The sequence below is a fragment of the Simochromis diagramma genome, unplaced genomic scaffold (assembly GCF_900408965.1).
Source record: "Simochromis diagramma unplaced genomic scaffold, fSimDia1.1 OVJJ01000005.1, whole genome shotgun sequence".
Classification (NCBI taxonomy): domain Eukaryota; kingdom Metazoa; phylum Chordata; class Actinopteri; order Cichliformes; family Cichlidae; genus Simochromis; species Simochromis diagramma.
In genome coordinates, this window is record NW_024387097.1 from 1877921 (window position 1) to 1905849 (window position 27929).

At 40.0% G+C, this 27929-nt stretch overlaps 1 protein-coding gene across 2 annotated transcripts; it reads right to left on the reverse strand.

Annotated features, from left to right (window-relative positions):
• Positions 1-12080: 12080 nt before the first annotated feature.
• On the reverse strand, positions 12081-26002 carry lhx2b (LIM homeobox 2b). 2 transcript variants are annotated; one of them, XM_040046575.1, is made up of 5 exons: positions 24409-26002; positions 22703-22905; positions 21619-21986; positions 18638-18843; positions 12081-16156 (listed from the first exon to the last, which is right to left on the reverse strand). In XM_040046575.1, the coding sequence occupies exons 1-5, from the start codon at positions 24589-24591 to the stop codon at positions 15866-15868; spliced, it is 1251 nt and encodes a 416-aa protein (XP_039902509.1). In that variant the 5' UTR covers positions 24592-26002; the 3' UTR covers positions 12081-15865. The 2 variants fall into 2 exon arrangements, with proteins under 2 accessions (XP_039902509.1, XP_039902508.1); XM_040046574.1 differs by having other exon boundaries at positions 21619-21989; positions 24409-26001.
• Positions 26003-27929: the final 1927 nt, after the last annotated feature.

Genomic DNA, 27929 nt, shown 5'->3' on the forward strand with positions numbered 1-27929 from the left:
CGTTACAGTTTTGTGTCGACCTCGCAATAGCTAATAGCTGATGTAATGGAATCTCTATTAACAGAAGTGAAAATTTTAGCCTTTGTTTTAACATGTATTTAAAGTTTGGGGAAACCTGGTGTCATTAAGGAAATGTTGAGCTGTAAGTTTGGGTGGAACCTGATTTGGACATTTAAAGGTTGTATTCTTCATGGCAGTCATTTTGTAGTTATGGAGCATTTAACGTTCTTTTTTACTGGCAGCATAATCGGGGTTAACGTGGACAACATTATTGTTCATTCAAACAATAATAATAGTAATATTTAATAATAATGATATTTAATACTTTAATACTTTACAGTCAATTTTTCATGTTTTCCAGGTCAGCGTCACTTTCAGTTGACAGCATGGAGTTATTAAGTAATTGTGGTGGTGTGCAGTGCTGCCAGTTTTGGTATTGCTCTGATACCAAGTATATCCCACATACCAATGATGATATTAAAACTTTTTGCTTATAAGCACAGCTTATACAGGGGGAGAGAAGATGTGATAAATCATCATTAATCTGCAAATTCTGAGCACATTTTTACGACCACTAAATAGCTGTGATTTTCTCTTTCCACTAGTTAACACAACAAAACTCACTTTGCAGCTTTTCATGTATTTTTGGAGACCTGAAACGTAAGTGTGTCAGTTCAGTTACAATAAAATAATTTATTTAGTTCAATAATATGTGTAACAGCTCATATATTATTTAAATGTGTGAATATAGCCTATAGGTAACAGACTAGCAGCAGTTATGATGACCAGTGACACTTTAACATTAACCAATGCTGACTGAAACATTACACTACTGTATGAGTTTCTGAAAGGACGCTGACAGTGACGTGTGTCTTTGGGCTGCGGGTCTTGGGGATTTCCTTTCTCTTCTCTTGTTTTTCTTCTTTCATAACTTTCAGTAACTAATTACTGATTACTCCCCCCCAAAAGTAATCCCGTTACTTTACTGATTACTTATTTTATAAGTAATTAGTTACCTACTTAGTTACTTTTTAAAAACACGATTTACAACCTGAATAGGTGATAAAGCGATAGATCTTTCAGCCCAATTCTACTTTTTCTGCATAATCCATCATACAAAATGTAATCAAATGGAAAAGTCTCTTTTTAAAACTTGTTTTATTAGTTTGAATCTTTTAACTTTATGCATCAAGCAAAAATTTAATTATATGCAACATTCTCTGACTGGAAGCAATTTGTTTAACATTTAAACCTATTTTCTGCACATTCCAGCTCATAAAATAAAATATTTTTTGTGTTTACACTCAGTCTTTCAAATAAAACACAGCAGAAAATAAATAAAATCAAAGACTCAGTACTGTACTGATCTGTACACAGCTGTTGTCACGAACGTTGCACTCACTTGCAAAAAAATCACGGTTTTAGTAACGCAGTAACGCAGCGTGCTTACAGGAAAGTAACGGTAATCTAATTACCTTTTTTGCAACAGTAATCCCTTACTTGTTACTTGAAAAAAGTAATCGGATTACTCGTTACTGCCAATCTCTGATCAGCACATTATAACATAATGTTCAGTACTGAAATAAGTATATGAGCAAAATATGTGCTCAGCAAGTGAACTGATGGAATAACTGTGTCCTGGAGGAGATTCACTCTACAGCTGATTATACAAAGTGAGATATTGTGCAGAGAATCCTCCTGTTGTGAACTGTGAATGGTGCAGACAATAGTGAACAGATCATCAGATACAGCAGCTAATAGCTGAGTAATCACAGCAGCTTGAGAGTTCAGCTTGTCTTGGCATTGAAGTCTAAATGCTCCGGTCTCCACAACGGTGCTCGAGAGCTGATATGAGGTGTTTGCCTTGCTCTAAATGTGACGCTGTGCATTATAACATGATATCTCCACTTTCATCTTGTCTGCATAAAAGCCTTTGCCAATCTAAGCCATGCTGTCATATTTGTTTTCGAGTGCTGAGGCTCTAACCCTCCAAACAATAAAAAACGTACTTGTTTAGTTTTTCTAACCGTGTTGTCATGAATTTTAACATTTAAATAACTGAGGCCTGTAGAATTTATTGCCAAGTTTCTGCACAAAGGAGAAATTTGCTGTCATAGTGCAAAAAACAAACAAACAAATAAACAAAAAATATTAAAAACACACACAATACTCTAAGTAACTACAGAGATTAGAGCAGAAATTTACAAATTAGAAATTAAGGAATATGTAAACGTTATGATGGGTATAAAATGCCGTAGAAGATGATTTGCATAGTATTTGCACTGAATCGTTTTTTTTTTTTTTTACCATTTTGCTTCACAATAAAAGTGTTTGCTTGTTTTAATGGTCTGCTATTGGCAGTTAGTCACATTTTGATTATCATATGAAACACATTACATGTTATATAGAAAGCATAAAATAAAAACTGAACTAGTATTGTATTTTGAATTTCTGGTTCTCATATATTGCTTTTGTACTCGAGCATTCAAACAGCAGTAGTGCTGGACTTTCACAGGACACGTGCTTGTTTTCATACTGCTCTGTCTTTCAACAAAATCAACACTCAGGTCTTAATGGATAATAAAAATAACTACAGGATAAAACACTCATTGTCCACAGTATCAATACCAACAGTCTTCACTTCTTCCAGGTGACAAATTGAAACACAGCATTGAAGCATAAAACTACCAAAGAGAAAGTAAAACAAATGTTGTCTGTTTTGTCTTTTTGCACATCCTAAGACAAATGTATACCTTGCAGTTATCTTTTTGCACTGTCAGACTTCTTAAAACAGTGTTGTTATTGATCTTAATATTCATATCACTCCAGACGTTATAAAAACAACAAAAAAGTCATTTTTTATAATTTTCAGTGGGGTTTTTTTTTGTGACTTTTTGGACATTTTGGCAAAAAATATCAGCAACACCCTGCAGAGGACCTGAGACACACAAAAGCAGCGTTGCAGGAAAAGTGTCCATTTATTTTCAACAGTGACCGCACAATCACATGGAGTCACACTTTTGTTATCTCTGCAACTTTTCAGTCGCCGTGTCCACAGCTATGTTCAGCTCTGTCCTCTGGCTGTGTCCACGCAATCAATCCCAGCTGGTGGCCTGCTGCCACTCCCCCTGAACCCACTGCACCATCTATCTTCCTGCAGCCACAGACCACACCCCCGCCACAGTTCTTTTGACAGATTTAACCAAAATTACGGGTAGAGAAAAGTACAGAAATAAAGGAACATCTTCTGAAGCAGATCATCTCTTAAACATGATGGAGGCAATGTTCGAACACTCACGTGACAGTGGGTCTATTGTACTGTCTGAGGATGTGACTGCTGTAGGATGAATTGTGAAGTTTACGGGGCTCAAATTCAGTCGAATGTGACTAAACTGATCACAGTGTTTCACGGTGCAAATGGATAATGACCTAAAGCACACTCCCAAATTAACCAAAGTGTTTCTCAAAGAAAGAAATGGGATATTCTTCAATAGTGAAACCAGTCAGCTGAACAAGCTTTGCTGTTACTAAAGACCAACCTGAGACCCACAAAGACAACAAAAGCAGTGATTGAAGGTGGAGCTTCTCAGTGCAGAAAGCAGAGCATTTGGTGATTTCAATCTGTTCTATCTTTGCAAAAAATTTTTCAATGATTAAAAATACTCATATTTAAAATGTTATTACTTAATTATATTATTTTTCCAGTTAGTTACAGGGACTGTGTATAAAAATTGATCTAACTCCCAGATAGTTAATATAAAGCTGAAAGCCTGTCCTTCAGTAACATCTTGATCGTTTGATTTCAAAGTCACTGTGGTGTTTGGTAGTGGTGGGCAGAGTGATGCAAATATCGGCTGTATCGATACCAAGTGGGCATCGGATCGATACCAGCCTGGTGAGGTCGATTCTTTACTTTAAGTTCCGCTCTCGTCTGCAATGCTGTGGTTTCGGCAAAGACGAAACAGCCAGGTCGCCGGACTCGCCGCTCCCGTGTCAGCGCGGGGCAGGCACACTCCCCCCCCCCCCCTCTTGTGTTAAGATGTTGCGCGGTCATGTGACGTGACTTAGACGCTTTGAGGGTTGTTAAGTTGTTTACATATTGTTTATATTTTCACCAGTCGTTGTTTTTGTTGTTGAGAATTTTAATTGTAATATCTGTATTATCGTTTCTCAACAGTACTTGTTTGTTTTTCTAAGCATTTACTATTTAATTATAAACTGTGTACTAATAATGTCCTGGGTTTTAACAAAAAGCAAACATCACAAAAAAACACTTAATGTCATGAATATCAATTGAGATTTATTAATTCAATGACGGATCCACCTTATTTATTGAACAGTATCAGTATCTGTATCGGTGATATTGGCCGTATTTACTTGGTATTGACTCGATACCAAAATGTGCAGTATGGCACGCCACTCGTGTGTGGAAACTTATGGACCTACTCTGTTAACTGCAGTCACAAATAGACTTCTTCAGTAGGCCACTTTAATGCAACTTTGTGAGTGCGCTGTCATGTGTATCTATGTCTTCCCATTGGTGGCTTGCTCCCACTAATTGGTCTTAATTGTTGGTAATACCCCCATGCCGTTTTCCTTTAGGTCACCCTGGTGTGCAGCTGGGGAAATGCCTTTTTTATTGATGTGACGGCACTAAATTGAGAACCTTTGGCGGAGTGTCAAAGCCTAATTAATCACTCTAATTTCATCTCTCCATGCATCCTCAGCCATTGAGTGAATGTGATCAGAGGGAAAGCAGTCTACGTGTTAGCTGAGTCTCCTCATGCTAATTAGCTGCTAGCCCTGAGATGGAGAGGCCCTCAGGGTGAGAGGCGAGGGGCTAAAGCCGGCCTAAATGGCTGCATAATGACCAAAGGAACAGGAATTGGAGCCCAGCTCGTTTTCTTTATATATTACATTCAAGTTCTCCACCCCTGTCTCAGCAATTGCATCTCTCTCACCTAAGTAGATGTGGTTTCTCCAAACAATCAGAGCTGAGGCGGCTCATTGTTCATCAGAGACTCTAGCGTCTGCTGGGGTAGTGAGTATTTCTTCAGAAAGATGAAAATTTAAATCTGTCTGTATAACACACAGATTTTATCTGGGAAAAACCCAGAAACTGTTTGACCAGTTTACCTGAATGCTTCTTTTTTAATCTGGAATATCCAGAGCTCTTTGTAACCCAAACAAAATAAAACTGGATCTAATGTCAAACTCCTACAGAGTTATGTGCTGATATAATTTGATATATTTTTATTGCAGTGGATCAGATTTATACTAGCTTGAATATTTGAAAAGGTTTTATTTTATTGTGTTTTGAAGTTAGTTTGAAGTTTCAAATTTGTTTTTATTGATTAAAAATGTTTTTAGGTTTTTTTTTCAATGATAGTTTTTGTCTTTCCATTGATTGTAATACAGGGAAGAATAATCATGGTCAAAATTTAAAGAGGAACAAAGCAAAGCAGGGAAAAGCTACAAGTTTAGAAACTCATCAGCTGATTCAGACCAGAGTAAATTATTTTTAGGTGTGAAAATGGCCTCAGAAAACAAATCAGATCTCCAAGCTGGATATCTATACTGATATGGACTAGGTAATGTGTTAGGAATGGAAGGATGCCACATCTGTCACATGTGCTCAGGGTGAACTGGCTCTCATCTTTGAAAAACACGGGGTGCCAGTGGTGGATCCGCTGGTTCTGGTAATGGCAGGTTCACCATTGGCGGTTGCCAGTCGGGCTCTACGGTGCCGTGCAGTGAACACAGAGCCCGCTAGAAAACGTCGGGCCCTCAGGTCACCCTCATGAAGTCTGTTTCTGATTGTTTGGTCAGAGGAATTCGTATGAGTAGCATGCATCATTTTATAGCTCTGGCAGTGCTCCTCATTGTCCTCCATGCAGAAAGGAGCAGACACCAGTACTGGTAATTGGTTAAGGAACCCTGATGGGTCTGTCCAGCTCTTCTAGAATAACTGCCTGGAATGACTCTCCTGGAATTTCCTTCCTTGGAGTTTCCTTGGAACTCTCTGTGTATGCTAAACCCTAAATTCCAAATTAAAATTGTACCCAACAAATATATGCCCTCTCCCAAAGCCTAAGTGAAAACAGAGTGTAGCAATGGTTTTATTTTTAATGGAAAGTTCAATAAAGTTAAGTGAATAAGTCAAGCACTTGTGAGCTATATGTGAAGATACACTGATGACATGTTAATTGGATTTCTGGTTGTGATTAATGCCATGTTTCAGCCATGTTTTTAGATTCATCCGCCCAACACAAGGAAGAAAATTCAGATATTTACAGGCCTGTTCTATGCTGGTATTTGGCATTGTTCCTGCATATTAAACTTTACAGGGCCCAGAGTTTCTGTATTGCTTGTCACGGTTGCTAAGACGGGCCTCTCTCTATTAAAGCCTTCATCACACCACTTTATATGAATGTGTGGGTACATCTGGCCAATATATTTGGTATCCTCTGTTAATTCTGGCTCAGGCTCCTAACATGATATCTAAAAGGCCTCCAAACCACAACTGCCCAGCACCCACTCCCCTGGGAAAGCTGGAAGAACTGGGAGTTGGCTGCATGTGTGTGTGTGCGTGTGTGTGTGTGTAAAACAGAGCGAGAGAGGACATTGACCTTGCTCTACTTACGTTTAGTTTTCTTGCAATGGTGGTGATCCAGGAATTTAAGCCTCTTCTGCTGTTCTCTAAGTAGCTGTAAGTGGTTGTGCGTCATTCTGCAGAAGTGTGCCAAGCTAAATGCCTGGACTGCAAATGCGAATGTGGGTCCAGGTCCATAGTGAATAAATCAGATTGCAAAGAGAAGACTGTAAATTGTATTACTTTAGCCATAGTAATGACGTAACAATTAAAATGACAAGTGATATAGTTGGGTTAGCTCTAATGGCTCATAACACCTTTGGATATTTCTATTTCTCTCATTTTGAAAAAATAATTACACCTTGAAGTTTACACCAATGGTTGCATAGCTACAAAGCATTTTTAAAAGGATATCACAGTGCAGTGTTTTGGTTAATGTACTGCAATTCTGCAATAGTCACAACAGGCTGTGACATGTTGTCATGACCTTTGGGGTGTTACTCTGCCCATTCGGGTAAGACAATTCATATGGCATTAAATTTGTTTATTTTAGGGGGTTTTTGTTTTTGAAGATTGAACTGTTTGTTCTTCAGCGGTTTTCGTGGTGCTGATCAGTATAAAACCCAAGAATAATCTTTAAAAATAAAGAAAAAAAACGTGAATAATGTTCTCATAAAAATAGAATATACGTTAAATTGGTTCTCAGTTTTATGTTACCTAACAAAACACTGTAACATTTTCATGGTTCAATGGGCTATCAAACACGTAATCAAGTAGATCAGGGGTGTCAAACTCAAATACACAGTGGGCCAAATTTCAAAACTGGAACAAAGTCGTGGGCTAACGTTAATATTTATTGAAAAAAAAAAAAAATCTTCCTCCAGATATGAGAATGAATCTTTTCTTATGGACTCAAACACGTTTTGCTGAAAAACTGAATATGGAACAAGCAAAGCTTAATACTAAACAATATATATATATTAGCTGTATAATACCAGTAGGCCAGCTCTAATAGTAATTTGGTATGGCTTCGCGGGCCAAATGTAATTAGGCTGCGGGCCAAATCTGGCCCGCGGGCCAGAGTTTGACACCTATGAAGTAGATGATAAATGAAATGTAGAAAAAACTAAGCGCAAAGTCTCCAAATGACGGGATGTTGAGTTTAGCAGCAGTGCGTTTTTAAAATGACACAGACTCTGTTTGGAAGCAGTGGTACCTTTAACCGGTTTAGGACTGGATAAATCAGGGTACCATTAAGCTTTCCCGAAGCCCCAACCTCAGCCCAAGCCACCTCTTTAATTAGACGTCATTAGCTATACAATAGCAATACAATGATCAGTGTAGCTGCTCTCCTACATGTTACAATAAAGATTAACGTCCAGGCATCCATAAAAAAAGGATTTACCAAGTTTAACAGAGATAGCAAAAAGTTAACTTGCTAGTTTCCATCTATTCAGTTCAATTCAGTTTTATTTATATTTTTATATAGTGCCAAATCACAACAACAATTGTCTATAGGATGTTTTATATTGTGAGGTAAAGACCCTAAAAACAGGGAAAATCCCAACAATCATATGAGCCTCTTTGAACAGATACTATTTTCTGACTGATGCGTTTCTACAAAACTAAACCACGCAGCTCTGCTATCACTTCAGACATGAATGAAGACAGAAAACCAAACAGCAGTGATGCTTGGATGGTCACCGAAGTTGTGCTAGGTGGCATATAACTAGTGGCTAGCTTCAGAGTGAAGATAACGTTTATGTGAGGGTCCCCAAAGAGAACCTCACTGATGATCCATTCACAGCACGAGCTGAGTCATAAATAGTTTGGATTACTTGCTTGAAAAATTCCTGATCCTCCAGACTGATGTCTCAGTTAGCCTCCAAGTAGACGTCATTGTCTGTTTGGCGTCTGAGAGGGCAGTAGTTTTATCATAAGGTTTTCAAAACTGAAAACATGTAACACACATCATTGCTAATAAAAAGACGCATACGATGATCAGAAAGTATTACAACATGTCATCATCTGCCTTAGTTATCGGAGGAGGAGCTTGGACTCTGAAGCAGCGTTGGTACATCATCACTGAGGCTACGTTCACTCTGCAGGTCTTAATGCTCAATTCCGATTTTTTGATCAAATCCGATTTTTCTGTCTGCTCGTTCACACTACAATTAAAATGCGACAGCAAACGCGCTCTAGTGTGAACGCTCAAAGCGGCCGCATGCGCAAAAGAAGACGTCACACACAACGCGCTCTGTTTAGACCCAGACCAACAGTATTGTTTGACTGTTCTAGACTTTACGTTTCCCAATTTTGCTTAAAGTTGTAAAGTTTGTTATCTACATTTGGCCTAATAATGATCCTTATTGCTGTTTTAGAGGAGCTTCAAAGGATAGCTGCAGATTTCTGTCAGAATCTGCAGATTATACAGTACAAAGAAAATGTTCTCGTTTCTCCAACGTTGTCTTCCCAACAGTTTCACTGACATCTACACTGGATGGCCAGGAAGCGTTTGCGATGTCTTCTCCGGCGCTGATAATCGGCGTCTGTCTCGTGTCAGTGATGTAAAAGAAGGATTTAATGCGACATGACTGTTCAAACAGCAGTCGCTTTCTGAAACATCAGATATGTATCGGATTCAGCACCACATACGAAAGTGACCCAGATCTGATTTGAAAATATTGGATTTGTGCCGTTCACACTGTCAGACCATGATCGGATAGATGGTCGCAGAGGGTCAGGAAAGTCGGATTTGGTGCGCTTTTGCCTGCAGTGTGAGCGTAGCCTTAATAAGTGGACTGAAAATTTGTGGCCTAAGCCTGAAAACGGGGTCTGTGCCCGGTAAATGAAAGAGTCAGATGAAGAGCTGTGGTGGGGATGTATGTATGTATGTATTTGAACTTGTATATAAAATTTGACCATGTCTGGATTAGAGAAAATCCAAAATAAATTCAAACTAGTGGACAATAAATAGATGAATAGAAACCAGTGAAAACCCCCCAAAATCTAAAAAAACAAAAAAGCTGAATGAAATAATATTAAGAGCAGTATGTAATAAAACATGCAGGAATTCTAAGACGCTACTATCTACTGTGCTGTTTTTTTCATCCTCATTTTAATAATAAAAAGTGAAACGTCATCAGGATTGTTGCACTGACTCGTGCTACGTTCACAGACATCTCTGTGAACACTAAACCAGACAGACTCCGTTTTCAAATCATTTTTTTCTTTTGTATCCTCGACAGGTTTTCTGGAAAATCCTCAGTACAAAGTTTATTATCCTTAGAATAACAATTTCTGGGAAAATGAAAACATAAGCATCTATTAACACACAGTAAAATTTGGTTATGAGCCTGTAGTGTTGCTCTGTGATGCTTGCCAAGGGTCTTCCTTTGCCTGTAATTACTGGATCAAATTCACGTCACACATTAACATGAAGCAGGCAGCCAAATATGTTTTATTCCAACACTGAGAATTTATATCCTGAACTATGTTTTGTCCTTATATCACACTGAGATGCAGTTTTAGCCAAGCTTGGCCAACAGATGAATATGTTTGCTTGACCTAACTGAGTTTCTGGAGTGAAGGCTTCAGCACACACACAAGTCGTATTCTTGCTTCGTAGGCAGACTTGTAGGGATGTGGTCAGTGTTCTGGACAGGAGAGATTTAGTCGCTCGGGGTGTGTTTCGTCCCCGTCCCTGATTGTGTCCTCAAACTCCTCTCCACCGGTGCGAGGATAATTACCGGGTCCGCTCGCTGCGAGGGACTCCTCCTCTTTTCCCTCTTTTTATGTGCACCCATTTCTAATTATGCACTGCAAGGGAAGCTAAGGTCTGTTTTTCATAATTCATGTTTTGCTTACAAAGTGTAAAGACTGCTGTTCGCCAGACCTCTCACTCACTCCTCCACCCACCAAGTCCTTGTTAAATTTTTGTGTTGGTGCTGAGTTTAAACTAATATTTTTTTAAAGTGGAAACTCATCCTACCGTTATGATTAGCGCAAGTCCCTGCTGCTCCAGCCATGAGAAAACTGAACACATTTGCTCCAGCAGAGTAAGGAAAAGCTGCTCATGAACACAATTTTTCCCCTTTTTTAGGATTATAGTTTCAGGAAGGCTGCCCACTCCTACCACTCTCAGCTTTGGCACAGATGCTCATTTAAAGGAAATAAAGTTTTTCAAAATGATCTTTTTTTTTTAGTGCTGCAGTTCTGAGAAAGTGGCTGGATGTAACAGTGCTTTTGAAATAATCACATATAAAAGGCACAGACTGCAGGTTGCAGCTCCCACACAAACTCGTGTACAGGCACAGTGACAGTTTGCTGTATGAAATCATACATATGCACACATCTATGTAGCACTGTTGTACATGTTTGGACGATATAATATCATATTATAATTCTCAGAAGTTTTTTTCTATTGGATACTACACTATTCTGAGAAACTGGGATCACTGCATCTCTCAAAGCTGTGACTTTAAAGACAGCTCAGGGGCTGTAGGGTCAGCAGCTAGCAGCTAGCTAGCAAAATTCAATTCAGTCTTATTATTGGCGAATTTGCTCATTTCCTTTAATAACAGTAATTTGAGCAGTTAGTTGGACAATCATGATAATATCAATAAGTCAGTCATTATATCCTGAATTTTTATAGGCTTTCCTCTTTATGCTAAAACTATATTTGCTTTAAGGGTGTACGACAGTAGTTTTATGCTACATGCTACTACACAATCTTTTGCAATAACCAAAGGTTCAGTAACTGCCTGACAGAAAAACAACCACTCATAGCAGAACAGAATAATCCTGCAGCTGATCCAACCGTTCTGTCAGTCAGGACCAGGAGAGCAAGTGCCAGAGACTGCAGTTCGTCAGATGAATGCTTTGGGTGAGCCTTAAAAACTCAAAACTTCTGTTTAAATGTTATTTTGGTATAAAGTTACGTATAATCCAGGGTTTGGCCTCTGACAGGTAGAGGCCAAACCCTTTTTTCAGCATTTAGCTGCGTTCCAAACGTATTCGAGCAGTTTTGCTGGTGACTGAATGATGTTTTAAGCCTGTTGTCCAATTAGCATCCATTTTGGAGTGAATTACTCATTTACTACCATAATGGTGGTTAAGTGTTTGTGAGCTTAATTGTATCTTGATTCTAGTTATTGGACACATGTACAGACGGACAGATGTGGAAACTGCAAGAACCTCTGCGCTGGTTTTAGCAGCTGAGTCATGTTGCTGCTAGCTGATGAATTATTAGCACTCTTTACAAGCTGGCAGTGGAAAACTTGCATGGACTCACGTGTTGTGTTTGTAAAGGAAAAAGATGACAGCTGCAGCTTTGCTTTGTTTCATTAAATCACTGTGTTATTACTGGCAGTCCTGCTGTCATATTCCCAGCGTCTTGGACCCAGAGCTTTGAGGATTTGTGACTTCCCCTGCCTCTGCCCTCCTTGTGCTGAGTTAATTTCTTTCCCATGTTAAGTTGCGTCTTACTTCCTGTTTTATTTTAGTAGCTGTTTTTCCTGTGTCCTGTGTTGAGTTTAACTTCCCTCGTGTCATTATTTTAATTATCTTCAGCTGTGTTCCCCACCTGTTTCCCATTTGCTCATTATCTCTTGTCTATGTCGTCCTTGTTGTGTCGTCCATGTAGCCGCGTGTCTCCTTGCGCTTCCATGTTCTCTGTGCTTCCTGAATTTGTATTCCTATTGACATCTGATCTTCAGATTCCCTGGCTTTGGTCCTGAAATGTTTTGGGATTTTCGGACGTCATGTAATTCCTGCACTAACAGCATTAAATGCTTTGAGCTTAATTCCCATTTCCTGCATTTGGGTCTGCTGAAATGAATCAACAGTCCACACAGCAGACAGCTGTCGTGGTTGCCTGTCAGTGTCTGTGATAGTTCAGCTTTAGCTTTCACATTTCCAAATATTCAGGTTCTATTTCCTAACACCTGCTACGCGGCTTTCAAACATGCTTTACTAGTGTTCTTGTAGTCTGGACTATTCAGCAGTTTTGGAAAAATATAAACAACTCAAAGTGGAATCAGCACAGGACTGGAGTTTCATTCTAAACAGGGAGCTTTGAGTCTTTCACACAGCTCTGTCTGTTGCTGCAATCGGTGAATAAAGGCAAAAATACTCCCCAAATATTTTGAATCTGTACTTTCGACTGAGTCTTGGGTCAACCCAACAAGAAATTACACCTGTTCTGAATTTGTGGCATATGCCTTTCAGGATCATCAATGAAACATGGATACTTGTTTTTTCAATTCAAATCACTATTATTTATATAGCAGCCAGTTCACAACATGATATCAAGATGCTTGATATTGTAAGGTAAAAGAAAGACAAGAGAGAAACCCAATGATGTGATGACTCCCTGTGACCAAGTACTTGGTGACGGTGGGAAGGAAGAATTCCCTTTAATAGGAAAAGACCTCTGGCAGAACCAGGATCAGTGAGGGTCAGCTCTGAGTGTGATTGGTTGGAGGGGCGAGGGGAAGAAGGAAAACAGCGGTATCGTTCAGTGAAAACTGAAACTACCCTTAGCTTGTGTAGCATGTTAGCGATGTTGACTGCGGCATGTTGATCCAAACAGCTAAATAAGTAAATGTCGGGGTACCTGACATGCTTCAACTTAAAATAAATATAAATATTTATTGATGGTCTGTTTTACAGTTCACTTGTAAAAGTCAAAAAATGAAAAGAAATCTTCAAAATAAAAAAATAGAAATAATAAAAATGCCAAATGCCCATCCAACCTCGCAGTGGCTTGATTTAACTGCCACTCCACTCATCACTGCACCACAAACGCCTCCGACCCCTCACAGCACGCCATCTCTGAATGAATACGATATGTACACATGTAGAACACTCGCACTCGGAGGTACAAACTCTCTTCCAACAGACAAGTCTTATTATCGATAGTGTTTATATTTCTCACAAAACCGAGGACAACAGTGACGCGTACAAGAATGTGCAGAAGCAGCACAACATGAAGAGCTCAGTGAGGTTTGTTACAGCAGCCTGGGACAGATCACCGTATTCCACAAGCAGCAGCGACAGCTCTCCCCCATTCACAGCATATATATTTCCATCTCGCGCTCACACACACACACTCACACACACTCACACACACCTTTACAGTTTAACCCCCAAAATTTCATTGTTATTTTCATTGTTTATTGCCAGCTGTTTATTGGTAAAAACTATATTTTAAAATGAAGGATTTGTACTGTGTAATAAGGATATCCTAAATAATTGCACAACGAGCACATGTACTTGAATGAATTTCCTAAAAAGGCTTTGAACCTGACTGAAGTTGCTCCTGAAGCCGTCCTGGTGAAATTGATATTGTGAATTCCTTTGACCAACATAATCTTTTCCCATAAAAGTTATTTTGAACATACGCTTTGGCGTAATCGGAAACTTATAGTACTGCGTTGAATCCCCGTAACATCTACGCCGTAGTGAACAGCTGTTTGCGCTGGCACGTCTGTGTCGCTCTGCCATCATAAGTGACACTAAGTTACTCATTTTGGGCTTGAAAGTAATAAATACTGAACAGTTACTCTGACTGAGATTCAAACACGTATAAGCAGAGCTATGAAAAACAGCCTGACTGGCAGATTACTGTGCATTAGCATTTTGAGCAACTAGATCCAGTTACAGCTCGTGTTTGGTTCACGGAGGCACTTTCCTTTTTCTTTACATGGCATAATACTTCCCCACATATCAGAGGTGCATCGCTGTAGCATTTTTGGGAAGGTGCACATCAAGGTACAATGTCTGTTATGGCATATAGGACACAGTATAGATTTAACACAGTACTATAAATCAGACATGAAGCAGGATACTTGGTGTTTGTTATGATACCTTACAGCTGGACGCAGTAGGTCTCATGCAACATATATATAACATGAAAGATTTGACTGAAAGCAGTTCTTCAAATCTGTATCCTCGCTGTATTTAAAGGAAGATCAAGAGGCATTTTTAAAATATTTAATTGTGTGTTTTATCACTTCAACTTGAAATTTGACACGTCTACATGACTTTTAAAGTCACTGAATATCTTAACAACAGAAAACAGTGTCTTTAAAGCCATGTTTGAGTTCACAAGTTCATGTTAAATCTGAACTTAACCTTTTGACATCCACCAGGTTACCGGCAACCTATCCAGGGTTAGTCACCTGCTAAATCATCAAATTTTAAGAAACTAAACTAGTAACTAGTGAGGATGTTGCTGTTCAGATCATTTCTCATACATTAATGTTGGCATTGCATCTTTTTCCTATTAAAAGCTTTGTGTTTGTTCCAGAGAAGTGAAAATTAAAAAGGAAGGGGCATGCACCGAGACGGGTCTCAGTAACCTGGTGGATGTTAATGAAATCGATCCCATCATTTGGTGAGGTTTAGTATCATGAACTGATCTGCATCGGGCCGCCAGTGCATTAAACTAAAAGTCGAGACTTTGAACAACAGCTTTTTAGCCAAGTTTAAGTGAAGAAGATTCAAAAGAGTTGAGATCAAAAACAAGAATTATTTGCCTCTCGCCTTTTTCTTTTAAATTAAAGTGCAGCCGAATGGGCTTTACTGCACGTTCACACAAACACAAAGAGGAACAAGCCAGAACTCACACACATACACAAATGCGCACAAGGAGTCGAGTTAATTCAGTCATACTGCTTTGTTCTGATGCAAATCACTCACGTGTGACCGACTTTTAGAAACAGCAGTTAAGATAAGTGGACCGTAAGGCACGTGGCAGTCATAGGATATTGTAACCTGTGTTTAATCTCAGATTTCCAAAACAAAAGAACGAAAGAACGAAAGAACGAAAGAAAGAAAGAAAGAAAGAAAGAAAGAGAAAGAAAGAAAGAAAGAAAACGATTTTTTACAATCCTTCTAACAGTGACTCTTGTACAATATAACATAAATACTGTGCTGGAAAAAACAATATTCCAAATTTTTTTTGACCAGTTTCAGTCTCTCTCTGTAAACATTGAAAAATGCAAATCAAGTCTCCTCAGTTCTCAACAAGACAACATCAAAATAACAACAAATGTTCGGTGTGTAAGGCTCAGCCACCTCACTAATCAAACAGTCTCTAAAGGAAACCTTTTCAGTTTGCTTCCTTTTGTTTTCTAATCCGTTAAATGTTCCAAGGAGTGAACCGTGCTTAATTGTAGATCCACAAGGAGCAGAGGTGAGCAGGGGGGAGCTAAGGGATGGGGCCAGGGAGGGCAGGGGAGAGGGGGCTGTGAAGAAGGGCTCCATCTATCAGAAGAGGCTGGTCAGCGTGGTCTGTGATGGGCTCCGGCACTCGTGGACATCCATGCTACCCGGCACGGAGGTGAGCACAGAGGTGACAGTGGGCATGGTGGGGTTGGTCAAGTCCGTAAGGGTGGTGGGCGTGCTGGAGGGACTCATGGAGGCGTTGGAGATCTCAGAGGCCGGGCCTGACGGTGTACCACCCTGCAGCGTGGAGCCGTCGGACGCCTTGTCTACCCCGGTGCTCTCCTGCCGCAGCAGGTTCCTCCTGAATTTGGCCCGAGCGTTTTGGAACCACACCTGCAGATGGATGATCTGTTAGTACACTTCTAAATACCAAAACAAACCCACGCGTGTTTGATATCATAAAGAAATAACATTCATGCAGAAAAACATTATTATTACATTATTACAGGACTTTCAGTTCAACCTATTTGGTCGTTCCTGAGTGTGCAGATGGTTTTGCTTAAACATTTTTTTATTTGGAGCCGTTTCCTTCAGTAAAATAATTCCACATATATTTGTTTTGGTGCTGAAATGTAATTTTCAGTGGTGTGAGCACTTCCAGTATATTGGGCTAAAAGTCTGCACACCACTAAAGATAGATTTCAATATGTTCCTCTGCCCTTTCTACACTGTTCGATTAACCGGGAACTCCTGTCTCCAACATGTTCAACACACTACATTTATGCATTATGTTTGCTGTTGGTCATACAGTTTTCTGCAGACTATAGTCTGAAGTGTTCTGCTACATAAATGCCAGCCCGCTCCTTTAACAGTCTGGATGTAAACTGGATTTCTAACAAAATGTAAGGCGTCACTGTGAACACACTGAACATGATTTCTTCTCTCAGTCTTGTCACTTCCTACAGCAGGTAATACAGTTCGGGCTCTTCAGCTGCCTCACCACACAGCACCGACACTAATAAAAAGAGGACGTGATACTCATGCTGATGGATTACCTACTGTATCCCAGGCAGGTCTCGAAGCTAATTTTGATGCTCTAGTAAAATAAAAGGAGACCCATACCTGCCTGAAAGCTGGGAAAACCCCTCTCAGGGGTTTCAGCCTCTTGTGTTGGAAACTGGCTAGTTGTGAGGTATCAGCTGAGAGGTAACTAACACATGTTCATGTTTCCAGAACGCACAGTTGAGTCAGGAGCAAAGAAACGGCAAAAGGGTCAATCACAAGACCGACACAGACAAATAACAATTCATTACATAATTGTTTGCTTACTTGACTTTAACAGCTAAAGCACCAAACGTGTTTCACGACAGTTGGTGATGAAAACCAGAGAAAGGAGTTTAAATACTGAAACCTAAGTAAGTATGAAAATTTTAACTCAGCTTTAACTGAACGCATTTCACAATTTTTCTTTGACTAAGACCAAAACTTCTCCGCACCTAAACCAGCCTGTGACAAATGTAGAAACTGTCACAGTCAAGCAACAGACGTGTATCTCTTGGGGAATAAGTATATTTCAAAAATGTAAATATATCAAAATATAACGCGGCTTGTGATGTCACTGAATCTCAAGAATACCCATATTATCTCCATTATCTAGCGAGCATCTCTTTGTGTCTCTTTAAAGTCTGTTTGCAGATGTTCTGACTGGAGACAAAGATAAAAGAACACTTGGAAACACTAAGCCTGAGCGCTCGTCCTCTGTGTGTAAAAGCTATAAAAGCCTTTACTTTTCATGGCTGTTCACACAAAAGAAATTAAGCCATTTCTTTTATTATGCTTGCACATGAAAATAGAGAGCAATGTCCTCCTGCTTTCATTGACCCTGGCAAAAAGCAACACGGGTCCTATTTACAGTGTTTGCAGAAAGAAATGCAGTTATGATTTTACACATTTGCAATAAGATTAACGATGTCCTTATTTTTCTTTATCACAACCTTCTTTTGTTGCTCTGGAATTTTCATTTATTTGTCATGTTTTTGAATATAAGATTTCCTCTCTTTTTCCAGTAATAAAAGTGTGTTCTGTGATTTGCAGAGCGAACGAGGCAGCAGCCGAGCTGAGTGTTGGGAAGTGTTAGTGATGGAGTCATGATGGAGCCATGGGAATCGGGCGGCTAGAGAGTCGCTTCAGCTGAAGTAACAGACATGAAAACTCGAACGCATCAAAGCAAAACGACTGCTTTGTTTTCTGTGAGCGTTAATTAAAGCAGCGGGATGTTTTTTTTCTTCCTTCTCAGTAAAATTTTGATTTAGAAACCTTTTTGTCTTATTTTTCTTCTTTTCAGTACCCCAGATAATTTGCTGTCGTCTTTTGTGGAAATCAAATGCTCTGTTGTGTTGTCGCATTCTTTGCATGTATTACAGAGCTTTTTGCTTTTCATCCCTCACTCGTCACCACAACATCACATCATCCACTGAGTTATATTACGTTTCATTTTTTTTTTAACATTTCTCTTTGATTTCCAGGTAACTTTGGTTTCCAGCATGAACAGAGATATTAAGTCTGTTTTTCCTGAAGGCAATTAGAAATTCTGCTTCTGCTGTTATGAAAACGAGAAAAGAAAACAGAAACAAAGTAAGGGAATCCAATTCTGATTTTGTTTTACTTGTTTCCTAAAAGTCTTCCAAGAACTTGAGATGAAAAACAGCAAAATCATAAAATAAAGCAGCTGATTTGGCTCCTAACTGTAAAACACCACTTCATTTATATTACCATTGGTTATCACTGGAAACGTCGCCCTGTTGGCTTGTGCGAGCTACTTTTAGTAACAAAAAAGTGAACTGTGGTCGAGAAGTGAGAGGCTGCTGGCGCTACCTGTAAGACCCGCTTGGTGAGGCCAGTTTTCTGGGCAAGCTGCTTGAGGTCCTTGGCGTCTGGGTTGTGGTTGATGGCAAAGTAGGACTTCATGGTCCTCAGCTGGTGATGCTTGAAGGACGTCCGCATGCGCTTGGTCTTCTGACTGGAGCTGTACTGGGAGTCCCTGTCCATGGATTCGCCGTCGTTCTCGTTACAGCTCAGCGCTTCATGTCAGCAGGGAAAGGAGGACAGTGGGTTAAGACAAGTTGGAACTCATTATTAACGTCATCATTTCATTCCTCTGCTGCTGTTTATGAAATTCTCATGTCCCCAGAGTATTATACTGTTACCAGCAAGGAGGTGAAAATATATTTCAAAGAATAGCCTGGGCATTTAAAACCTGCGCTTTCAGTTCAATTTAATATTATTTATATAGCACTTGGTGAAAAACAAAATCCTTTTCACAGAAACAGACCTCTGGCAGAACTGTTGTGGCAAATTTGGGGGGGGGGGGTATTTTGTAATTCTTTTCACATATTATTTTATTTAAACGTCTACATTAAATTCAGCAAGAAGTCTATAGAAACTTTGTGCACTGAGGCGCTGACTTTAAAGCACGACAGTGTGACTGATCCAAATAACTAAACTGTAAAAAAAAGAAGAAAATTGTTTTCTAAGCTCTATTATTGTACACATTTCTTTGTAAATACAATAAAAACGCCTCATTCTCTGTTTAAATCTGCACAGAAATACAAAGTGACCAAACAGCTGTTTCTTCCAGCTGCAGATCACCTCCTCTCCTCGCCAGTCTGTCTGTTTGTGTCTTTCTGTCCTAGGAGGAGGTGCGAGCCTGGATACAGCCATCTCTCTCTCTCTCTCTCTCTCACACACAGACACACACACACACACACACACACACACACACACACACACACACACACACGCAGTAACAACAACACACATGTATTTGTCCCCAGCCTGAAAAATTCTTGGCAATATTCAAAGTGTTGCTGCATGCATAACAGTTCGCGTTCAATATCAGAACGCTGCAAACGATGAATATGAAGTGAGTGAAAACCAACGGAATAACACTTCACTTAATTAGCCGATACACACCAGGCAGAACAAATGCTGCTTTCTGGCCAAAACATATGCTGTAGCATTTTTTTTTTTCTTTTACAAAAAATAGGAGAAAAGCAGCTTGTAGACGGTTTCCTTTTCCCTGGTCTTCCTGCACAGTTATGGCCGTTTGTAGGAGCTGGCGCAAGGTTAGGGTTAGAGCTGTTCTCGTGAGTCTATTCAGGTGAAGCTTTCGTGTTGTGTGTGGCTGCAAACAGAAGAGGGCGCATCGCTTCTTCACTCTCATCACTCAGCTTCACGAGCTTTTTCTTCGTTTTTTCTTAAATGCCCACATTGAAAAAGATAAACTAATTCACAGCATTTTGTTTATATAAATTACTTTTCCTTCCGTTATCGTCATCATGACGCCCTGTGTGTGTGTGTGTGTGTGTGTGTGTGTGTGTGTGTGTGTGTGTGTGTGTGTGTGTGTGTGTGTGTGTGTGTGTGTGTGTGCGCGTTTTCTTTTGACATTTTTTTACATTTAAACGTCAATCACTCTGTGAAATTATGTCAACTTACACATCTTTTTCTACGTCTACGTTTTAAGGAAAGAGAAATCCGAACAAAAAGCGTTCTTGTGTGATCACTCCGAGGCTTTAACACCACGTTAGCTGCAATCGCCTTGTTTTTACGTGAATATGGGAAAAGGATGAGAGTCCAACCACATATTGCTGCCGTTAGCAACTTATTGCGCTCCCTACTCCCTCTTCAAGTGAATAACTCATCAAATCACATTGATCTGGCTGAAATACACCCAGTTTGGCCTGGTCCCAATACAAAAAAACAAAAACGCTCACTCAGTGTGTGTATGCCTGTGTGTGCGAGCGAGTGAGAGAGGGGTACAGGGAGGTGGTTTGGGGGGTAGGGTGAGGTGGTGTGTGCGTGGGTGAGGAGTTCTGGTGGTGGTGGTGGTGGTGGTGGGGAGGGGGGGTGGGGTCTGTAGATGTCTATGGAGCCTGACAAGTGGAAAAGGGCGAAAGCAAAAGCCGGCACATCAAAAAACTTTTCTTTTCACTCCACAAAGTGGACATGGGAGGAAAAAAGGTTCAGCATCCGCACACTGTTGCCACTGAACATTTAGTTGTATTGAGTTGTATGAAAAGTCCAGTCCACATATTTCAGTCCGCATATTGAGGCTGTTTGCCATAAATAAGGTCTAACTTGTTTCTATGCTGCACTTTTCTTCTTTGTAACCTGTGGCTGTTTTTGTCCCGTGGCCCCACACGTGGCCCGCGAGCTTTTTCTTTGTTTATTAGTTCGGGCTTATTCGTGCAGGGTGTTTAGCGTCTACACCAACGCGCTGCTGATACTTCAAAACTGAGCCGAAAATGTGCAGACTCACAAAGTGTGTATGATCCAGAAGAGGTTACGGGAAAGTGCGCAAAAAATGTAAAAACGCACAACAAATGGAAAGGTTCACTATTACGCACAATTCGGTGTTAAAATATTACAGAGACACCAGGACGGGTTTAAATCTTCTGATATCTCAGTTTGAAGTTACAGTGAACTGTAAATGGAGATATTAAAGCAACAAAGATGTTGTTTTAAATATCGAATAAGTTGTATGGTAAAGCTCAAACAGCGTCACCACTGAGGACGCCACAGCACAGTAAAAACCTCTAACGGAATGTTACAAAAACATTTTTCATTAATGGAGTCTGTCAGCTTCAGTCAGCTCCCTCCACGCTTCGTGGCTCTTGATCTCCACTTTGGACAAAAGCTCAAAGAACTGTTTCTTAAATTTCTTTAAAGGTCTAAAACGATTCAGGCAGAACTTGGCATTAATTAAATAAAAAGGAACAAACGCAAATTATAACTATATCACGTTTTCAATATAATTTCGATCATTTTTTTCTTTCGCTTGTCGAGATTCATTTTACCTGCATTATAAGCAGCCAGCTCGGCCCCTGGCCCAGGACTTTTCCTCTTCCTCGGCCTTCCTTTCTGCACCGTCCCCACGCTGCTGAAGTAGGATAGTCCGAGCGTGTTGGCCGGGCCCAGGCCTTTGTGCGGCACCACGTCCGCGTGGTTAAAATGTGTCTCATATTCTCCCTGGATGAGAGTCTCAAAGTGCAGCCGACAGTACACCAGACTGTCTTTCATGCCAAAGTGGTCCCCGGTGGTGAGCATCTTGCTGCAGGTAGTGCAGGTGAAGCAGTTGAGGTGGTAGACCAGGTCCCGAGCTCGCATCACCATCTCCGAGGCCGAGATTCCCAGGTGGCACCGAGCGCATCTCTGCACCGAAAATCTTCTGCGGACAACACAGAAACCTCATCAGCGGCTGGATGCGAAAGTTGGTGGGCTGTGCTGGTAAACTATGCAGTGGCACGTGTTTTTATGCAAACACACCAACTTTGACGCACTTAAAGAAGGTGCAAAAAGTTTCCCTGTGGACGAGTGTGCTAAAACCTCGACAGCAGATAAGGGAGTTTGCTAAATATATTTTTAAAAAATACCTTTTGTATTTAAAATAGAATCAAAATAGGATTCTATTTTTTCTATTTAATTTCCTTGGGCCCAAAGTATTCCTGAGGCTCTCTTTTATTGCAAGGTGGGGGTAGCGGGGGTGGTGGGGGTCACTCTCCCCTAGAGAGATGCTAACCTTAAAACTAACGCTTTCTTTATCTGATTTTCAGGGGAGGGGTTTAGCACAACTGTCAGCATGAATCACAGCTTTTCTTTGGGTCTTAAATGCTCAAAGAGCTTTGACAGGAAAACTCCGAACATCACATTTTCTAAAGAGTTGCAAACAGCTTGTATTCACTGCAGAAAATCCGCTGCAACGCCAGCATCAGTTCTATTTATGTGAAACTAAAAAAAATAATTATTTCATTGACACATTTTAGAATTACTAATGTTTTTAAATCCCCTCCCCCGCTCAAACCCGGTGCTGCTTTAGATGAAGATAATACAAATATTCACCAATCACATGACCGGGATTAGAGCCCCTGCGCGCTCTCCTACCTGTAGTAGTCCTCTTTGCAGTAGATGCTGCCGTCTTTGCTGAAGCAGGTGAGCTCGGACTCCAGGTTGAGTTTGCACTCGCAGCACTTGAGGCAGCGCATGTGCCACTGCTTGTCCACGGCCAACAGGTAATATCGGTCCGCGATTTTCCTGCCGCAGCCCGCGCACAGAGCCACGCGCTCGTTGGTCATGCATGGCATGGACTGCAGGTCGAAGCCGTCAGGACAAAAACACACGAACAAAAAAAAAAAAACAAAGAGAGAGACTCAAAATAAAATCCCGTAAAATCCTTGAAAGCTACAGGACCGCGTCTCTACGATATTCTCCTCGAATATCAGCTCACTGCTGAGGGCCACCACTCCCGTGTGGCAAGAACAATAGTCTAAAGATTAAAATATCTATATCTATATATCTATATATATCTATAGATATATATATCTATATAGATATCTATATAGATATATATATCTATATAGATATATATCTGTCAAATAGATATATAGATATATTAATAAAATATTAAAGTATTTTAAAAGCTTCAATAATACAACATATTGAAATTAAAGTGAAATTAAAGTAGCTGCTCTTCTTTTCATCAAAAGACACAAGAAATTAGATATGTTAAAACGAGTATTTTTGTTTCAGTAAAGGAAATAATGAGCTACAATTAGTCTGAAGAGTCTTTACAAAGAGAGCATAAATTACACGGGTAACAGGGGAGGTCAGAGCGTCATTATTCTAATAATCCCGAATACTCAAAAAGCAATGTGCCAAATAAAACGAAGAGCTAAACATACAGTCGTATAATTGCACTTAAAAAGCTCATCGAAGTTCGTTGACATGCTGTGTGTGGGTTTGGAGGATACTGAAGAACATTTGTGGTCATGGGAAGCTGTGTCTGTGCTGTCAGTTTCTATCAGAAAATATAAACCCAGCCATGCTCGTAAAAGCTTTTAATATGAAACAAAGCCTTGTGAGACGGGCATTATTTTTCCAAAGGCCTGTGAATACGGACACATATGCACGCGCCTCTGATTTGCAAACTCTGAATAATAATAATAATAATAATAATAATAATAATAATAATAAGAAACACATTTTAAAAACTTGTTTGATTTTATTACAAATATAATTTATTATTACAAAGTAGTCTAACAATTTGGGATTTTTTAAATGAAAATATAGAAAATAAAACGAAAGGTTGGAAATATGAATTTAAAAACTTACTAGCTTGTTTGCTGTAATGTAACGTGACAAAGTTGGGGCGTTTTTTGGACAGATTAATAGATATATGAATGTTTAATGTTTGCTTACAAAGCAATAACTATTTATATTAAAAAAAACAATTTATAAAAACAAATTCGTGAATTTCGTCTTTTTGAATTATTTCACTGTCTGCTCGTCTCAGGTTTTGTTCTGTCTGCAGCTTTGCTGAGATTAAGTTTTAGGTGAAAGTATGGCAGTAGACATCAGAAGGTTTAGGCCTGTAACAGCAACTTTGAGAGAAACTTCAATGAAACAAATAAATGAAAGATAATTAGAGGCGGGGGGAGAAACATTTTGTGGATACTTTCCCTCCGGTTTGAATTTAAAGTAAAATCAGATTGCTTGGAGCTGGAAGAGTGCAGCCGTTGACACATGTTTCCAGGCTGCCATGCTGCTTGCGCTAAATAGCCAAAGAGGGCCAAAACATGAATCTCGCCTACCGTCTCTGACTCTCCCATATCGATGGCTGAGCTGATGGCCGCTGACTCGCTCTTTCCTCTCCGGTCCATTTCTTCCACCACACCGCGAACGTCGCCTCCGGGGAGGCCATGGAAAAGCATCGTAGCCGCCGATGGGAGGATGTTATAACTGTTCTCTTCAGATCTGCAAGCCAAGATGTCCATGAGAGGGGGAACCTTCTGCAATTATGCCACTCAAAATTTTCGATCTTTTAACGTTTCCTTTCTTGCCGTGACAAGCGAGAAATCCAGATCAGGGAGGAAAAAATATGAGGGAAAAACTGGACACGTGTTCTCCACACTACGTCTCATCTGCCAATGGAAACCGTCATCCGAATCTCTCCAGCTCTCGTTATTAATAAGCTATGATTAATTCATTAAAAAGCGCACAGATTTGCCTTCTCTTAGTGGCATCTATTTTATCTCAGGCATGATAAAATGTTTCACTGCCAACTGCTCTTTCTAGATTTTCTTTTCCATTTACGGTGACTAAACATACCAACTATAGAAGCTCCCGTTGCATGGATCTCAGCTCTGCTCCTCGCCGGGAGTAATATTTCAGGTTTTCGACAGTCTGCAAAATATTTCCTCTTTTCTTCTGCAGAACAGTTCGTAACTCAGTACAAATGGCAGTGCCAAAAGATGAGCAGCAGCTTTCTACTGCATCGCCCAGCCCGAAAAATAATATTTCAAACAGAAAAAAACTAGACCTGGGTATTTGAGAAAGGCTTTTCCTCCTCCTTAACAGTCCAAGTTGAGACTTACGGCAAACTACTTTTGCTTTGCAGAAAGAAAAAATCATAAAAACAAAAACAAGCTTAAAAAAACGAAAATAAAATCCTGGGAGAAGAAGCAGTTTTCCTTTACAGTAGTTTGTTTAGATAATGTTTTGTCTTGTGCCAAGGAGGCTGCATAGATGTGCGTAACAGCAGAAGAGGAGGAGTTGGCTTTACGTTGACTGATGATAGGCGAGTGTTAGCTGGCCCCCAAAACCGCCGTTCCTCCTTCTCAGGTCCGGTTGGACTCTCCGCTCCTTATCAACGGGACCCTGTTGCGTCACGACACACCATTTATGTTCATTGGCTGTTCCGCCGTCACCGAACTGTTTGGCCACTTTTACCGACCGGTCTAAAAACGCAGCAGTTCTCCCTTCGTTACACACGGAACACCGGCCAACCTCACACACACACACAACACACACACACACACACCTCCTCCTTCTGTCTGTCCGGAGCTGCTGCTTGAAAGGTCAGTTTTAAAGGAAAGAGAGCAGGAGAGAGTTTGAGCTGAGATGTTTGAGCTGTCTGTTTCTGGAGGTCTGCTAGGACCTTTGCTCGTCTGACGCACAGAGAGGGTTCCGCACAGCCTCACAGTGCTGCTGCTCCAGCTAACAGCCTCCTCATGACACCAAAGCGCTCTGCTTAATCTGCAGGGGTGGGTAGAGCGCGTGAAGTGCGTGAAACAACCCATAAAGAGGAGCATAGATCTTATATTTGGATATTTTGGTCACAATTATTATAACAGAAAGTATATATATAAAAAAAATAAATATACCCAAATAAAAAAAAAAACCAGGGTAAACACTCTTTCTAGTAACTGTTAATTTAGCTTTTCATATTTTCATAAACCCCCCCTCTCTCTCCATATATATATATATATATATATATATATATATATATATATATATATATATATATATATATATATATATATATATATATATATTACCTTGGGAAAATGACACTTTTCTCCAGAGAAACTAAAACCAATCAATAACAAGGTGAAGCAACTAGTTTAACTTGTGGGGCAAAGAACTTTATGTGATGTGAGGAACTGTTTATTTTATTTTATTTATTTGTTTGTTTATTTATTTATTTATTTACTGGGGCTTTATTTCTACATCTTAGTTTCAAAGTGCTGATGCGTAAAATAATTTAGGCAAATCTGGGGGTCATCTCCGTGTTTTGTCATTGGTAAAACGCGGGGATTAAATCCAGAACATATTTACAATAATAATAATAAGAAGAAAAATATGCGATGAACTAAGAGATTTATACCTAAACTTTTTGATGTATGCACTGCATTACTGTAGGCTCTACAGTACAAAGCGTCATGAGGCAACTGCTGTTTTGATTTGGCGCTATTAAAATTGAAAACGCTGCATTTCCTGAAATTCTGTTTGTGACGTGACTTGATATAATTGTAGGCCGGCGGCTTCACTCTTCAAGCATTTCCACCTCTTGGACATGGCGAGCAGTGGTGGCTGCTATAGCTGCATGAGTGAGAACGCAACTGATCCAGGATCCGCTCGGTCTCTAATTAGCGCTCTGCTCTTAATGAAGCGGGGAGGGAGGGAGGAAGAAGGTTTGAGGGGGTGGGGGTAGCGAGGAGTGGACTTCGTCATCATAGGATGTGTTTGAAACAATTTGAGAGTTACTGTAGTTTGCTTCATATTCCTAATTTCTTCTTTCAGACATACCTGTCCTCTCCCCTCCCGCGCGTAACAGCCGGCGTTTAGGCTATTGTGAAGTTTTATAGCACAAATATGATGTTAAGCTCCTAAATCCTTATGCAAATTACCCCCTCTGTAATACCCCTAATTGAATACATGCATATTTATCATCTGTGTTTTCTATCTGCTATAATGCTGGCTTTATACATTAAACATAGCGGCAGCGGGCATGTCTGCGGGCGTGTATGAAATATGATATTAGCTGGTGGTGTAAGATTAAGGGAAAAATATTAGTTTGTATTTGTATCTGAAGGGGCCGGGCTGGTTTGTTGCTTGGGTTTGATTGGAGCGAGGAAGAAACGCAGAATTTTAGAGATGATTTATGCAAATTTAGGCCGGGGTCCGGACTACAGCAGAATATTCCTAGAAAATGTGCTCACAATATTCACACAGCGAAGAGGAAGAAAAGTCACAATATGAAAATTAAAAACAGTTCAAATGTGTTAAGGCCGGGCGGTGCTGCTTAAAATAATCCAATATTTAATTCATCGACGGCACGTTTATTTAAAAAGGTAAAACTGAATTAATTACTATTGCCTCGCCCCCCCCCCCCCCCCCTCTCTCTCTCTCCCTCGCTCTCTCTCTCTCTCACACACACACATATGCTTTGAACAAAGCGTTTAAGTGAGCCTCTCACACTCGCGTTTTATTAGTTCCACAGTGGTTATTAGGCTCAGTGCTCTCTGAACTTGTTGTATTGGCCCGTGCAGTTAAACAATGGCTTTACATATGACGAGTCTGAGATCAGGTCAGGTTTGAATTTTGGTTCAAAAGTACAGTTTTGCTTCGTGCAGAGCATCAAACGTCGCGTCAGGTTCAGTGTTTTTCACCCTGACAGGGAAAAGTTTTGGAGGAAACTCTGTGAGTCGTGTTGCAGAGAGTTGACAAACGTGTGTTCACAAACACTTTTATATGAAGATGGTTCCACGTTTATTTTATTATTATTCATTTTATTTTATTCTTTACCTAGCTTAAGGATGTTACACACACA